The sequence below is a fragment of the Dendrobium catenatum genome, unplaced genomic scaffold (genome assembly GCF_001605985.2).
Source record: "Dendrobium catenatum unplaced genomic scaffold, ASM160598v2 fragScaff_scaffold_1328, whole genome shotgun sequence".
NCBI classification, from domain to species: Eukaryota; Viridiplantae; Streptophyta; class Magnoliopsida; order Asparagales; family Orchidaceae; genus Dendrobium; species Dendrobium catenatum.
The window spans coordinates 356,008-372,048 of record NW_021319790.1 but is presented as its reverse complement, the minus strand read 5'-3'; the positions used below and the strand labels follow the sequence as shown (position 1 = coordinate 372,048).

General features: G+C 36.1%; 1 protein-coding gene across 2 annotated transcripts in view; it reads left to right on the top strand.

Annotated features, from left to right (window-relative positions):
• Positions 1–470: 470 nt before the first annotated feature.
• The window catches only part of LOC110093195 (proteinaceous RNase P 1, chloroplastic/mitochondrial), a 16,783-nt gene continuing 1,212 nt past the window's right edge, over positions 471–16,041 (top strand). The window contains exons 1-6 of one of the 2 annotated variants that reach the window (XM_020818009.2): positions 471–2,123; positions 2,593–2,682; positions 2,760–2,941; positions 5,309–5,429; positions 6,467–6,535; positions 6,698–6,824. In XM_020818009.2, the coding sequence (XP_020673668.1) occupies positions 606–2,123; positions 2,593–2,682; positions 2,760–2,941; positions 5,309–5,429; positions 6,467–6,535; positions 6,698–6,824 (2,107 nt within the window). In that variant the 5' untranslated portion in view covers positions 471–605. The remainder of the gene's footprint in view (positions 2,124–2,592; positions 2,683–2,759; positions 2,942–5,308; positions 5,430–6,466; positions 6,536–6,697; positions 6,825–16,041) is intronic. The other variant, XM_020818008.2, reaches the window with a different exon arrangement.

Below are 16,041 nucleotides of genomic sequence, written 5' to 3'. Positions count from 1 at the left end.
TATATATATATGCTAATATTTAAATATTAATTAGTATTATAAATATTACTTAAATATTTCTTTTTTTAATTAATATTAGTTAAATATTAATTTAACTTTTATTTTAATTAATATATAAATCTCTCCACCCACGGACTCTCCCTCTTTATTCTCCTCTCTCTCTCTCACTCTTCAGTTTTTTCTCTCTCTTCCCAAACGTTCTCTTCCCATACTCTCCCCTCCCTCTCTTTCTCTCTCTTGGCAAATACGCCAATTAGGTTGGTGCATTTAGAATGCGTCGAACTATTTGGCGTATTCTAAATGCGTCAAATTATTCAACGTATTTGCTCTTTTTAAAATTTTTTTATAATCATGATCATTTTACATAATATTGTTAAAAATCAGCTCCTTTCTAAAATTTGGCATTTACAATTTAAATAATTCTGATTTACAGAATTTACTAATTCTTCTAAATCTTATTTGCAGCCAAACAACCCCAGAAATGTAAGCTAACCGACCTCAAGAAGATAAGGTTACCAGCGATGCTCATGAAACTGTCCTGTTTCCTCTTTGTATGCTTATCATGGCAGTGATAGCTCCCACTCATCCCCTACCGCGATACTCGCATGGCACCCCCCTTCCTCTATTTAAAACCAATTTGCAATTATCTCTTCCCTGATCTCCCCTTCTCGACTGGTCTTCATCCCCTCATTCCCTTCAAAACTTCTTGCGCTTGCCGCTTCTTCTTCTTCGCTCCCTTTCCCGCTTTCTCTGCTGCCTACTCAACTTCAAGGCCCCATGCCGGCAAGGTGGTTGAAAAAATTCCCAAAAGAGAATCTTTCCACGCGAAGAGGCTCGTGCTAGAGAAAAATGCAGACTATCCGCCTACAAATGCGGGTTCTGAAGGAAATAAAGGTGTTCTTCTTGCTGGCTATCCTTCCCTGAGGTTGAGAAAGGAAGAAGGGGATGAAATTTTGAAGAAAGATATTGGCTTTAACTATGAGATCAAGAAGAAGAAGAAGAGTCATAAAGCAAAGCTCAGTTCGGAAGAAGTTGAGTTTAGGATTGGGTTGGATATGTGCTCAAAGACCGGGGATGCATTGGGAGCTATCTCTCTGTATGACACAGCAGTTGAAAAAGGTTTCAAGTTGCAGCAGTATCACTATAATGTGCTCTTGTATCTTTGTTCTTCTGCAGCAATTGGTTTTATTTACCCTGCAAAGAGTGGAAGTGTTAGTTGTAGTTCTACCGACAAGGCTTCAGATGATGATTCAATGTTGCAAACTTTAAGTAAGCAGAAAGATTTTGGAAGCTTGAAGACGCCAAATTTGCAGTTTAAAGAGAGTTGTTCAGAAGATTATGGAGCTGAATCTTTTGATGGTGAAATATTTAAAATTATGGAGAAGAATACTGGTGTGGTTTCTCTTATATTAAGTGATGATATGAGAACCTATGCAAGAAGAAGGGGGTTTGAGATATTTGAGAAGATGCGCTTGGAGAAAGTTCCAATGAGTGAAGCAGCCATGACATCGGTTGCTCGAATGGCCATGTCCATGGGGAATGGAGACATGGCATTCGAGGTTGTAAAACAGATGAAGGAGATGGGGATAACTCCCAGGCTTCGGTCATATGGTCCTGCAATCCTTGCCTTTTCCAGTAAGGGAAGTGTAGACAAAGCATTTGAAGTAGAAAGACACATGATTGAATCAGGAATCACCCCTGAAGAACCTGAGTTGTTGGCACTTCTTAGAGCCAGTGTTTTAGCTGGAAGAGGAGAAAAGGTCTATTACTTGCTTCACAGGCTTAGAACTATTGTGAGGCAAGTATCTCCATCTACAGCTGATGTAATTGATGAATGGTTTAAGAGTTCGATTGCTTCTAGAGTAGGAAAGAGAAAATGGGACAGAGAGGCTATAAAACAAGTTGTAGAAAATAATGGTGGGGGATGGCATGGCTTGGGGTGGTTGGGTAAGGGAAAATGGATGGTCTTGCGAAGCCATGTTAATGATGAAGGTGTTTGTTCGGTTTGTCAAGAGCAGTTGGTTAATATAGATCTTGATCCTGTTGAGACTGAAAATTTTGCCAAGTCTGTAGCGTCTATAGCAATCAAGAGGGATAGGAACTCAAACTTTGAGAAATTTCAAGTAAACTACTAAACCTTTGAAGTATAGTTTATTTGATCTTTTTTTTGTTTAACTTTGCTCTTATAAGCAGTATCTAGATACATGTATCGTTACAGTGTTTGTTTTTACTTAAAAAGACATCTTGGTTTCGATTGTGCCGATTTCTTAGCATAAAACTTAGGAAGGTTTAAACAGTATCTAGAAACACCTAATGGTTACAGTTGTGTCTGTGTGCTTTTCTGAGTGTTTACAACAACAAGCTTCATTTCCGAATATATTATTTCTTTCAGGGCTTGTTATTACTGTCATGCATGCATATTTTGACAAGGAATTTGTGGATTTATCTTAATAGTTGGGATATTTGTGCTTTATTATCTCTTATATGTAATGTTTTATTTAACCAGACATCTTTGTTTCAATTGTGCAGATTTCTTAGCATAAAACTTAGGAAGGTTTAAGGCAATGGGTTAACTTTTCATTAACGTTGCAGAAATGGTTGGAGTACTATGGCCCTTTTGAAGCTGTTATTGATGCTGCAAATGTTGGCCTTTTCAAGCAACGGCGGTTTTCGGTAAATAAGGTGAGCTATAATAGTATTATATGGTATGTGTTCTGCCGAATGCCCTACTGGTTGACGTGTTATTTCTGAATTTGTAGGTAAATGCTGTTGCTAATGGCATAAGGCAAAAACTCCCGTTAAAGAAGCCGCCTCTTATCATAGTGCATAACAAGCGCCTTTTTGGAAGCAAGATGAATGAACCCTTCAATAAGAAACTATTAGAGAAATGGAAAAATGCTGATGCTATTTATGCAACTCCTACAGGATCAAATGATGATTGGTGAGGCTGTTTTATATGATTTTATGCTACTTTTTTGTCAATATGATTTTTGGCTAATTGATTTTCATCATAAGCTTAATTTAATTGTTATTTTTGATAATCTATATTGAACTATTCAATCTAGAAAAGCACAACTGAAATCATTGTTCCATCTGTTATTTCAAGTGTGATGTTTATGAAATATTTTTAATGCAAGAGCATTGTGATGAGCTATGAGATAATGATTGCTATTATCTTGCAACTTTCACGTCAGTTATCGTTTACTTGGCTTTTTGTACATTGAATCAATGGAACCTAGTCTTGGACGGTTGAAGACAATTCAATTTAGGTTTCGTTTGAGACGGTTTTTTTATTGCTTCTTAAAGTAGCTTTCTAGACAAATATTTTAATTTTTTAACTATAAAGATGCTTTAAGAAGCAGTAAGAAAGTCATCTCAAATAAAGCCTTAGTCTATGTGAGTCAGCCCTTTAGTAGAAGATGAAGAGAGCACAGGCACATGGAATACAAAGCTGAAACATTAACCATCCACGCTGATAAAAATTCCAGAAAATATGAAGTTAATTGAATAGTTGTTCTATTATGCTCTCTAAAGATCCTCACATGTCCTGAATTATAAGGATAAAGAATTGAAAGGATAACAAGAATAAGAGTTCTACTATGGAAATGACCCAAAATCTGGCTGCCAAAAAGTTTGATGAGAGACAAATGGGCACTTGGCTCCCAAATTGTGTGATAAGTTTTGGATTGGTTTCTGGGATATGTTTAAATGAAAGGACACTATTCTAATTATTTGATAGGAGCATTTGTAGGCATTTTGAAAAATAATCAATGCTTGTTGTAAAGGTCTTACCAGTGCATGAGACCCCTGTCAATACAGTCCTTGGGAGGATTAGTTATGTCATGTTTAGTTGGGTGAAAAAGCTAGCTGGCAAACAAGTATGCATCCTAACCATGAGCTTGTGTTTTAAAACTGAAAATGACCAGATTCCAATCCCAAACCCTTGAAACATTACTAAATTAGAGGCATTTGAGGCTTTCTGAAGCCATTAAACTTGAAACTAACTTAAATGGCAATTGACTGGTTAGTTAATTTGAGTAAATAGCTAAGTTGATGGAGAAGGGAAATGGAGATATGGTGTGTGCTAGCTTACTTATTTGGGAAAAATCTTGGAAGTTATCGTCAAAGTTCTGAGATCAATATGCCCTACAATAACAAAACGAGTATATAAGTGAAAATGTTGGAATAGCTCCAATGACAGAAAAGATTAGAGAGAGTCGCCTTAGATGGTTTGGTCACATAAAACATCGGCCTTATGTTAACCTAGTTAGAAGAGTATATGTCTTAGATCTGACCTATGTTAAGAAAGATAGAGGTAAACCTAAAAAAAATTTGGTTAGAAAGTATTAAAATGACTTTTTTTATTATATTAAAAAAATGATCAAAATGATCTCTCAAATCTTTGTGAGGGATTAAAATAGTCCCCAACTTTTTTGAGGTACTAGGACCAATTTGGTCCCTCAACTCCTTAAAAATGAGCTTTTTTGGTCATAACATCAATTTTTTGGGTTAATGGTGTTAAATCAAAGGATATTTTGGTCATTTAAGAATTATTAATATATTTAAAATTAAAACTAGAATTATTAATGAATTTTTTTATTAAAGAAATGTTTAATAATTTTTTAAAAAATTTACTATTGCTTGAAAATTATATTTAATAAATAATTTAATTAAAATTGATTAAAATGCCCCTTGATTTAACACCATTAACCTCAAAATTTAATGTTATATCCAAAAAGGTTCATTTTTAAGGAGTTGAAGGACCAGATTTGTCCCTCAAAAGAGTTGGGGAGTGTTTTGGTCCCTCACAAAGAGTTAAGAGATCATCTTGATCCTTTTCTCTCATTAGATTTAAAATACAATGAAGAAAAATAATCCATGTGGCCTACCCTATTTAGTGGGATAAAGGCTTGATGTTGTTGTTATCTTTGTATCAAATTTTGTGCCTTGGCATAAAATTAAAGAAAAAAAAAAAGAAATCAGAGACATGGTTTCATGTTACTATTCGCAAGAGCAATTTGACTGTATTTTCTATCGGGGATTTAGAAGGCTATGAGATGCTTCAGCTCTATCGAGCTTAGATCCTTGGATCAGAGAAATAAATTATACTTTCTCAAGTTAACGCACCTTTCATACTAATCACAAATTCCCATAAATGCTGCATTTTTTACTAAAGTTCTCTAAAGTGGTTTCCTTGTTGATTTCCATTGAAATTATTTGTGAGCTTTCTCTTTTCTAACTGCAAACTTGTATGTATTTTTGTAATCTTACTGCATTAGAGCACTATAGATGATAACATGGGGTTCAGGTACTGGTTATATGCAGCTATAAAATGCAAATGCTTGGTTGTTACCAATGACGAGATGAGAGACCATGTTTTCCAGGTTCTAGGAAATGATTTCTTCCCTAGATGGAAAGAAAGGCATCAGGTGAGTAAACAAAATCTAGCAGCATAAATTTTATTTGTTCCGCAGCAATAAATTCAACAAAAAATGCATATTCAATTGTACTATGTAAATTACAGCTTCCTCCCTCTTGCATGCATTGTGCGCATGCCAATATGTTGTAACAAGTCAAAATTTGACCCTTGCATTCAAGCTTGCATGATGTTATAGAATGCATGATTAGATGATTTGTTATCATTCATCAAGAATAGCACTTTGGTTAAGTTATGGAGCCTAATTTTTAACTTTAGAAAAAAAAAAAGGCCTACACAAACTTATTATAAGTCATGGTAAAGTTGCCATAGGTTGGAATGAGGTAGGGGGACCCTCTATTAGGGGTTTGGAGATGGATCACCATAAATAGTTCCGCCATTTGTAGGTTATTTTTAAGGGCATTTTGGTAATTTAACTATTTTTCAATTGGCCGCGGGTTCCATGGTCAAAATCATAAAATCATCTACAATCTGCAGCAACGGCAACATGGAGTCATTAATTGTGTGAAACTTTGTAAATTTTTTTTTTTGGCATATAGCAAAATGGGTTTAAAGGCTTGTTGTTGTTGTTGTTGTTGTTGTATAACAAAATGGAGTTGATATGTAGAAATAAGTAGATATAAAATTGTAAGACTATACCTACATAGTTCATAGCTGCTTCGCTAACTCCATAATATTAAAAAAAAAAAAAAAAAACTCCATAATATTATCCCTCACTAGTGGCTAAATACTCATGAGAAAAAAAATATCATTCTAAATCATGTAAAATCTACATGAGTGGAAAATAATATTTAGTTATCAATTGAGTGAACCTTTGTCAATTTTGTTTGTTTTTGTTATTATAAAAATGGAGTTGATCCGTAGAAATAAATAGATATAAAATTGTAAGACTATACCTATCTAGTTCATATCTGTTTTTGCTAACTCCACAATATTATCCCTCAGTAGTGGCTAAATACACATGAAAAAAAAAAAATCATACATTTTCACTATATACAACAATTTCAAGGACTTCTCATTTTTTGTTAGGTGCGCTTCAAGCACCAAGATGGCAATTTTCAGTTTCTAATGCCACCTCCATGCTCTATTGTCATCCAGGTTGGTTTCTCTTTCTATAAAACTTGAGTAAATTTAGCAGCTAACACTATATATGAGAAGACTGCACCTAAATTGATTATATTACTTAATTATTATCCAAGTTGCTTATTTACATTATGTAAACTTAATATTTACTATGATAAACTTGGGCATGATATTTAGGAATCAGAGAGAGGCCATTGGCACATTCCTATAGCAGATTGTGAACAAGGGTCAAACAGAGCCTGGATGTGTGTGACAAGGGCAAGCTCAAACACTATGGAAGCAGCTTCACCGACTCCTTTAAAAGGTAAAGTTGGATTTCTTTTATTGTCAGTAGAGTCATGTTTTTATCTTGGTAATATGAAACCCAGTGAGATAGAGAGCTGTTCATTCCTTAGTAGAACAAAAATGTGCATCAGCTTTCTTGGGAAACTTTCAACTTGGAATTGAGATTATTAGATATTAATTTATTTAGAGTTCGGAATTGGAGTTGGTGCAACAACCTCTAGTATATTCTGGAAGTAACAAAAATAAAACGCAAGGATAATGTTATGTAATTCAATCTGGCCTCATACTCTGTATTAATGGGGGCAATATGTATTCTGTTTGAATTGTTAAAGTTATAAATGCATGCCACAAGCATAATTTATGATATGTAGAATTAGCAATTTAAAGAGTAGTCGAGTTGGTAGATAGATTCCAATTGTTTATTTGAGGTTTTATCTTATTTTCACAGAAATTTAAGATTGATAGGAAACTGAGTTGACTAGCATTTGCGTTTGGGCTTTTTGAACAATGCTACACCCCATCTTCGATTTGTATGGATTATTTTTCTGCTCCGCTTCATGTTTTTGAGTCCGTCAACTTCAAATTCATTCAACATACAGCATAGTATATTTTGTTTTCTTCATGTTTTGGAGTCTGACAACTTTGAATTCTTTCACCGTACAACATGGTATACTTTTGTTTTTACAAAGAACCAAGGAATTAGTATAAACTTAGAATAATCCCTTTCTATGTTCATTTCTTAGTTGTTGAGAATGAATTATTGTTGATCCATACACTAAGAAACTAAAAAAGGTCGAAATTGGCAACGCGAGTGACGGTCGGTAGGAGCGACATATCACTAAAGTGCTCAAAGGACCTCCGATCACCAAACGGACTACGTCATTGCTATCGGAACGTCGAATTTACTTAGGATGGAGCCATTTGCAGTCAAATCGGGCAGAAACAATCAAAATCGACGACCGAAACCCAAAAATATTGTGCGACATTGCCCAAACGACGCTCGATCGTAAAACGGACTTCGTCGTTATGTTCGGAACATCCAAATAATCTAAAAATGACTGTGATTATAACATCTGATAAAGAATTTTCTTTATTATTAATAATATTTATTTTTCTTTTGTTATTGTTGTTGACCTGTTAATAGCATACAAAAAAAAGAAAAAAACTCGTACCTGCCCGCACGTCGTCGCCGCATTTCGCACGTCGAAGCCACTCTCGAGTCGTTTCACCCCACGATCTCTTCCTCGCGACGTTAAAGCCAAACGAAATGGAATTTTTATTGAATTTTTATTGCCTCCTCCAACCTGACGCATCTCTACGTTCGGTATGTCGTAATAACGCGACACCTGGCAGCCTACTTTACCCATTTTGACCCGACGCTAGCCCATATGCTTTACCACGTTTTTTAAAATTCTTCGGGTTGGCCCGTCGTAATGTATATGAAATGGGCGGGAAAAGTAAAAAAGTACGCGGCTTTTACCTCTGGTATAAAAACCTTATCTGTATTAAACCTAAGATGTTCTACAGTCTTTACGGTTCCTATAATTTTCATATATCTGACGTAAAGAAATCGTTAAGTATTTTAGGAGATGGAAGGATCGAATGAAGGTTTTGCTTTCGAAGACTTCGTATTCTGCGAGGAAACTCAGACTTTAAGCTATGATGCAGCTTTTTCTGATTTAATAGTAGTAAGTTATTATGTATACTGTTTGTTTTTTTCTACATTTTACTGTTTCATTAATGGGTATCAAACGTTGGTTGTAGTAGTATTGATCATTACTCAGTATGAGCTTTTTTTAGCTCGGTATTAGGTCGGTATTCTATATTATAGATCGGTATACGTTCGGTACTGATTATAATAGATAGATAAAAGATCGATACACAGTTGTACCGAGCAATACACAGTTGAACTCCTTCTTAGCTCGGTATAAGGTCGGTATTCATTAATATATATCGGTATACGGTCGGTTCTAATTATAATAGCTCGGTATAATCCCGGTTACCACTAGTACCGAGCTAATAAATATTAATACGTCGTAGTGCCGATCATTCATATAGTAGTCGGTACCGATCGGTATATACCGAGATGTACTGCATAAACCGCTCGGTACCTCGGTATCAAAATGTTTTTAATGTCTGGATTGATATTTAGATATAAAACTAATATGGATGTATGAATATTTATTAGGGTGTTTACAATTCTGAGAAAGAAGCATATGAAAAATATTGTCAGTATGCGCATTCAACTGGATTTAGTGTTCGGAAAAAATATCACCATTTCTGGCCAAATACAAGGTTAATCAAATCAAAGGATTTTGTGTGTTCTAAAGCAGGTTTCAAGAAGGAGAATGAAAGTGGTACTAAGTTAAAATATCGAAGATCATGTACAAGAACAGGATGTCCAGCCATGGTTAGATTTTCGCTGATCAAGATGGGCTTTGATTAGTGAATAAATCTGTAGAGAGTCGCAATCACGAACTGGCTAGGCCGGATGATCAACATTTGCTCAGGTCGGCTAGGTCAATTAGTGATGATAATGCAGCTGTTTTGAAATCTATGTCAGAAGCCGGTATAAGAACTGTCGATGCATTTACGTACCTATCTGATGAAGTTGGAGGTGTGGCTAATCTTGGATTCACGAAGCGGGATGCGTACAACCATATCCAAAAAGAAAGAAGAGCGAAGTTTGAGAGTGGAGACACTAATTCACTGATCAAGTTGTTTAAAGAACGGGCAATTGATGACCACATGTTTGCATGGGATGTTGAAACAGATGAAGATGGATGTTTGTTGAATTTTTTTTGGGTTGATGATCTCGGTAGAATCGATTATGACTGTTTTGGGGATGTGATTATATTCGATACTAGTTATCGTTTAAATAAATATAACTTAACTTGTGCCCCAATTGTCGGAGTTAACAATCACTGGCAAAATGTTCTACTAGGAGTTGCATTTTTATCTGATGAGACTATAGCTTCTTTTACCTAAATTTTTCAAACATTTATAAGAATCATGGATAACAAACATCCCATTACCATTTTTACTGATCAGGACCAAGCCATGGCTAGGGCAATAGAGATTGCATTGCCTAATACACGACATCGATTGTGCCAATGGCATCTGTACAAAAAGTCACCTTCAAAGGTATGGTGCTTTAACAGTAACAACTGAGTTAAATGCTTATTTTTTTACTGTTTCAAACAATGTGATTCAGTGGAGGAATTTGAGTGTAAATGGACTGAAATGATATCAGAAGGAAACCTGCAAAATAATCAATGGTTGAATGATCTCTACAAAATCAGGGATAAGTGGTCAACTGCATTCAACAAAGATTGTTTTAATCTTGGCATTTTATCAGCCCAACGGAGTGAGTCAACCAATCATGTATGCCATGGTTATTCCAAGCCAACAAGTAGTATCACGGAGTGCTTCCTCGGTTTGGAGAAGGTGATGAGGAATTGGCGTCGAAATGAACAAGATGAAGAATTCAGATGTAGTCAAACTGACATAGTTCCTTATATGAAAAGTAGCCCAATATTGAAGCAAGCTTCAAAATTTTATTCAAGGAAGTTGTATGCATTTTTTGAAGAGTAGTTCTTACATGGACTTGGTAGATTATGCGTGGAAAATACTTCATCAGATTTATCAAGGTTTTCTGTTTGGAACATTGATACCTCCACTGATTCACACAAATGGATTGTCAAATTTAATTCAATTGAAGGTACCATTGAATGCACATGTGCTAAGTTCGAAATGATGGGAATATTATGTGCACATTGCATGAGAGTAATGAGACAGTTAGACATTATTAATATTCCCATTAAATATTTACTCCCAAGATGATCAGCCAATGCTTGAAAAGATTTATATTCTAGAGGTAAGATCCCAAGTCTTGGTACTAATGCTTGTCAACTTATTTCGGGTGATAGCAACTTGATTTTCAGAAATTATGTATGCCATTTTGCATATAAAATTAGCACAGAAGCACAAGGTAATAAAGAGGCTGAGAAGTGTGTCATAGATGATTTGAGTACTTTTGCTGCAAAAGTTCATTCCATCAAGCTTGGTAGAAAAAACATACCAATTTTTGGAGCTAGTAATGAAACTATTAAAGATCCAAAGAAATGTCGGCCCAAGGGCGTTTCAAATGCAAGATTGAAGGATCACTGGAGAAAAGGAAGCCCAAAAAATTTAAACAAACCTCCACGATTCCTCCAACAAGCTTACACTTTACAAATCCAGATTCAGGTAGTCAATCGTCTTTCATGTAATCAGTAAATTTGGCATTTAATTTATATTATTAATATGACTTTCTGAATGTATATGTGATTTTGGAGATATTTGGGCTGATACCGAGCAATACCGATCGTTATTGGGTTTGTACCGTGCATATTTCGCGTAATACCGAGCAATACCGATCAATATTGCGTTTGTACCTGGAAAATTTCTATCATACCGAGCTATACCGACCTATACAGAGATATACCGAGCTATACCGATCTATACCGAGCTATACCGAGTTATACCGAGCCATATATACCGAGCTATGCCGAGCCATACCGATCCATACCGAGCTATACCGAGGTATTGCTCCCTTTTAGTACTGGGCACCATTTAGTTTAAATAAAAATTTCACAAGATAATCAAAGTTAAACATTTCTTTCATAATCTATTTAATTTTAGTACATAGCAAGTCATAAGCAAATTCAGTCCTATACAATGGCATACTAGAATGTCAGTTCAAATATCGATACCATTTAATTGGTTCTTGTTGTATTAGAACTTCCATATATTTACAAAGATACATTCCGCAATCGACATTGTTATCTTGTGTCGGCACGTTTCTAAATCCTTTGATTGGCCATGTCGTTATATCATTGTCAAAGGCGTCCTCCGTGTCTTTGTAGAAATGAGAAATCTGGATAATCAAAATTAAATTAACATAGAATAATGTTAAGACTACAAATGATAACAAAAAAATTAGTTGTTACTTACAACTTCTGCGAGTATCGCTTTATATGTCTTCTTCGGTAATGAATCATAAAACTCCCACCATTTTTTTAACAAATTGCAAAGTAGAAGCGTCCAATGTTCACCGTTTATTATTGGAATGAAGATCAAATTTACACTCCTAATAAGGGTTTTGTTTATATGAGATACGAACATTCTTGTATTCGAGTCATTGTATTGTTTGTAGTAAAGCTGGTTAAGAAGAAAAAAGTTGTGTGATTAATTCGAACATGGTTAAATCGAATAAATACAAGAATGTTTACTACTAACCCAATGGAAGCTTGAAACAAATAGAAAATGTTGATTAAGACGAGGACATGCTGCATTCTTCTGCGTTAATAAATGACCAAACGCGTCTATGTGGTTATTATCAAGCTCTTCCGACATTAATAATTCATCTAATTGGCTTCTATAAATTGTTATATTTCCAAGCTCGAAGATAGAATCGCTCCTGTATAATTCAAAAAAAAAATTCAAAATGTAGTACCGACTCAAAATGTAGTAGTACCGAGCAACAATCCTCGGTACTATTCGGTATTGAGGTAGTACCGACTGAAAATGTGGTACTACCGAGTAGTAATGTTATAATACCGAGTACAAATGTTATAATACCGAGTTGTACCGAACAGTAAATGTCGGTACTACGCGGTATTGATATAGTAACAACTCAAATTGGTATAAAACCAAGTACTCACTTATACTTGAATTGTTTAAGGCCATTATCGATTATTAGCCGTTTATCTTCACTAATTAAGGCTCTGCCAGGATAATTTAACATTTCAGCTGCAGGTCTCACTGGAATTTCTTTATTTTCATCAACTTCATAAAGAATCATTGCTTTAACAACAGACGGTTCAACAGCAGTAAGATTAGCTTGTTCTGGTTCTATACCAGTTTTAGGAGAGGCTGCGGCTAAAGGAGTTGTATCAGGTGCTGCTGCAATTACACTTGGACTAGTTGGTGTAGGTTCCGTTGGAGGTTGTGGTGCAGGAGTAGGTGTATGAACTGGAGCAATTTCCGGTGCTGCTGGAGGATCACTTGAAATTGCATCACCTAAATCCTCTTTGGATGCCAATTTTTTTTTTTTTTCTTCCTAACACCCGTAGTGAAAGGTGTGGATACAAGTTTTCTTTTTCGATCATTTCTCCTTTGAACTCTTTTTGCAATCCCTGTCAGTAAGGACGGATCAACCTCATACTCACTCAAGGTCGTGTCATGTTCAGATACAGTCGGAGATAAAGAAGAACCAGCACTCATTTCTTTCTTGTAAGTTTTAAAATAAGAAGGAAATTGTTCTTGAAAGAACTGCATCAAAAACCGGTCTTTCTTTTTAATTTGTTCTTTTAAATCAAAATTTTCCTTTTCCAAATCAAATACAGAGTCCTCCAGAAAATGTATGCGCTGTTCAAGTATGTGATTGGTTGCTTCCACATCTGCTACCTTCTTCTTCATAAATTTGTCCTTGTTGAAGAGCTCGAATGTTGCTTTATTTAATATTCTCAAGTTAGTTTCATCATCTACATGTCTTGATTCAGGATGTGCAAATGAATAAGGATGAGTTGGGCTTGATAACCGTACTGGACTCACTGGAGTTGGTTGAGCTGAGTCATGGTTGGGTGGACTTGGCTCCATTATTGGACTTGGCAACCGCACTGGAGAACCAGCAGTGGGTGGACATGACTCGGCTGTTGCTGGGAAAACTACCCTACTAGGGCTTGCCACCCGTATTGGACTGGCTGGTGGAGAAAGACGAAGCAATAAAACCTTCTCATCATCAGTTATTCCTTGCAATTCTTTAATAATCTGCAAAAAATATAACATTACATCCAATTTAACCATTAACAAATATAATTTTACGAGACAATTGAATTAAAATATGTAGTGAAGATACCTCTTCATCTTGAAGGTCAGCAAATATATTATTTACTTCTTTCTCAGTGTAAATAAAGTTACCATCCCAGCGAGTAAAACGAGGCCGGGATAGATCATCCTGTACAACATGAATTGTTGTATGTTCAAGAAACCAAATCTGTAGAAATAAAGACAATTTAATTTTGTTATAGATTTGTTACATTAATCAAACATTTATTGAACAAACAAACAATACTCACAATTAAAATCATTACAAAACCATTTACATAACCCAAAGCAAATCCCTTGGCTTATTTTGTAGCAACAACGTTGAATTCTTCAACTAGGAAACCCCTAATTGATTCAGGCCAGTTGTACTGATTAAACATATCAAGAGTATTGACAAGTTCCAAGATAGCTAATGGTATCCGAAAGTTAGCCGTTGGATAAAATATGTTGGATAGGAGGTAAAGGACGAAGCATTTCACGAGATCATCCATTTGAGTGCTATTATCCATCCTCTCAATGTCCTGGCGAATGTCATTTGAAGTTTTGCCACTAGATCTGGCATTGCCAATGTCAAAAATAATACCCCTATTCGGCATGCTTATCAGTAATGCAACTTCATCAGATGTGAATTTTAGACTTTGGCCTTTAATAATGAAACTTTCGGTCTTCATATCACACTTCGATAATAGCATATGTATAAGTGGAACATTTTGAGGCATAAGAGGAAACCTGAGGAACTGGCTGATTTGCAACTAACGCAGTCTATCAACCAAAGGATCTCCAAATCTCTTAACAAGTATATTACAAACTTCGCTAAAAGTCGAAGTCCGGCATCTGAAATGAATATTTGGAGTATATCCCTGCGTAACATCAATCGTTAGTAATGCTAATAACTAATACCGATCAATACCGAGTGTTAATATTGCTCGGTACTGCTCGGTACCGAGCAGTACAGAGCAATACCGAGCTGTTAGATAAGCCTATACGTACCATTAATGAAACAGTAAAAAGTAGAAAAAAAACAAACAGTATACATAATAACTTACTACTATTAAATCAGAAAAAGCTTCATCATAGCTTAAAGTCTGAGTTTCCTCGCAGAATACGAAGTCTTCGAAAGCAAAACCTTCATTCGATCCTTCCATCTCCTAAAATACTTAACGATTTCTTTACGTCAGGTATATGAAAATTATAGGAACCGTAAAGACTGTAGAACATCTTAGGTTTAATACAGAGAAGGTTTTTATACCAGAGGTAAAAGCCGCGTACTCTTTTACTTTTCCCGCCCATTTCATATACATTACGACGGGCCAACCCGAAGAATTTTAAAAAACGTGGTAAAGCATATGGGCTAGCGTCGGGTCAAAATGGGTAAAGTAGGCTGCCAGGTGTCGCGTTATCACGGCATACCGAACGTAGAGATGCGTCAGGTGGGAGGAGGCAATAAAAATTCAACGAAATGAGAGGCCTCGGGCGCTGGCTCATTCCCGAATTCTCTCAGTCTCTCCCGCTTCTTCCTCCTCTCCCGAACGCTCTCTTACGCTTCTCCTCCGACTCTTCAGTCGTTGGTCGACTTCGCTCCTTCGACAACGATTCCTGCTAGATCGAAAGTTACGACATTAGGATCAGAAGCAAGAACCGGAGCTCACTCGTTGTGAAGATAACTTTCTTCCTTTACGTGCTTCTCGCCCCTCCGACGACCTTTCGTTCCTGTTTGAATGGGAGTTACGACATTTTGATCGGGCACGACCACGGGAGCTCGCCTGCTGTGGAAGAAACTTTCTCCTTCACGGTGCTCCTTCGGCTCCTTCGTTGTTCGATGCCGCTCCATCGATGACTTTCCCTTCTCTCGGATTGGGAGCAAGAACGGGAGACTTGCCGGCTGTGATCGTAACTTTCTCCCTCTCGTTAGCTTCTACGGCTCCTTCTTCGTTGTCTGACTTCTCTCCTTCGACGACACTTCCTGTCGAATCGGAAGTTACGCATTTTTGATCGGAAGCAAGAAGCCGAGCTCGCTTCTCCGACTCCGTTCGTGGTTGCTCGACTTCGCCTCCTTGAACGACTTTCTCTTCCTGCCGGATCGGGAGCCAGGACATTTTGAACGGAAACAACAAGGGAGCTCGTTGTCTGTGAATGTAACCTGCTCCCGTTCGTGCGCTTCTTGGACCCAATCCCGTGAACTTGCCAAAGCCAGAGAGAGGGAGGAGAGGGAGAGATTAACTTTTTAATTAAAATTAATTAAAATTAATTTTAATTATATTTATCCTAATTAATTTTAGTTATTGTAATTAATTTTAATTAATTTTATTTAAATTATTATAATTAATCTAATTAATTATAATTTTTTATTAGTATTAATTTTAATT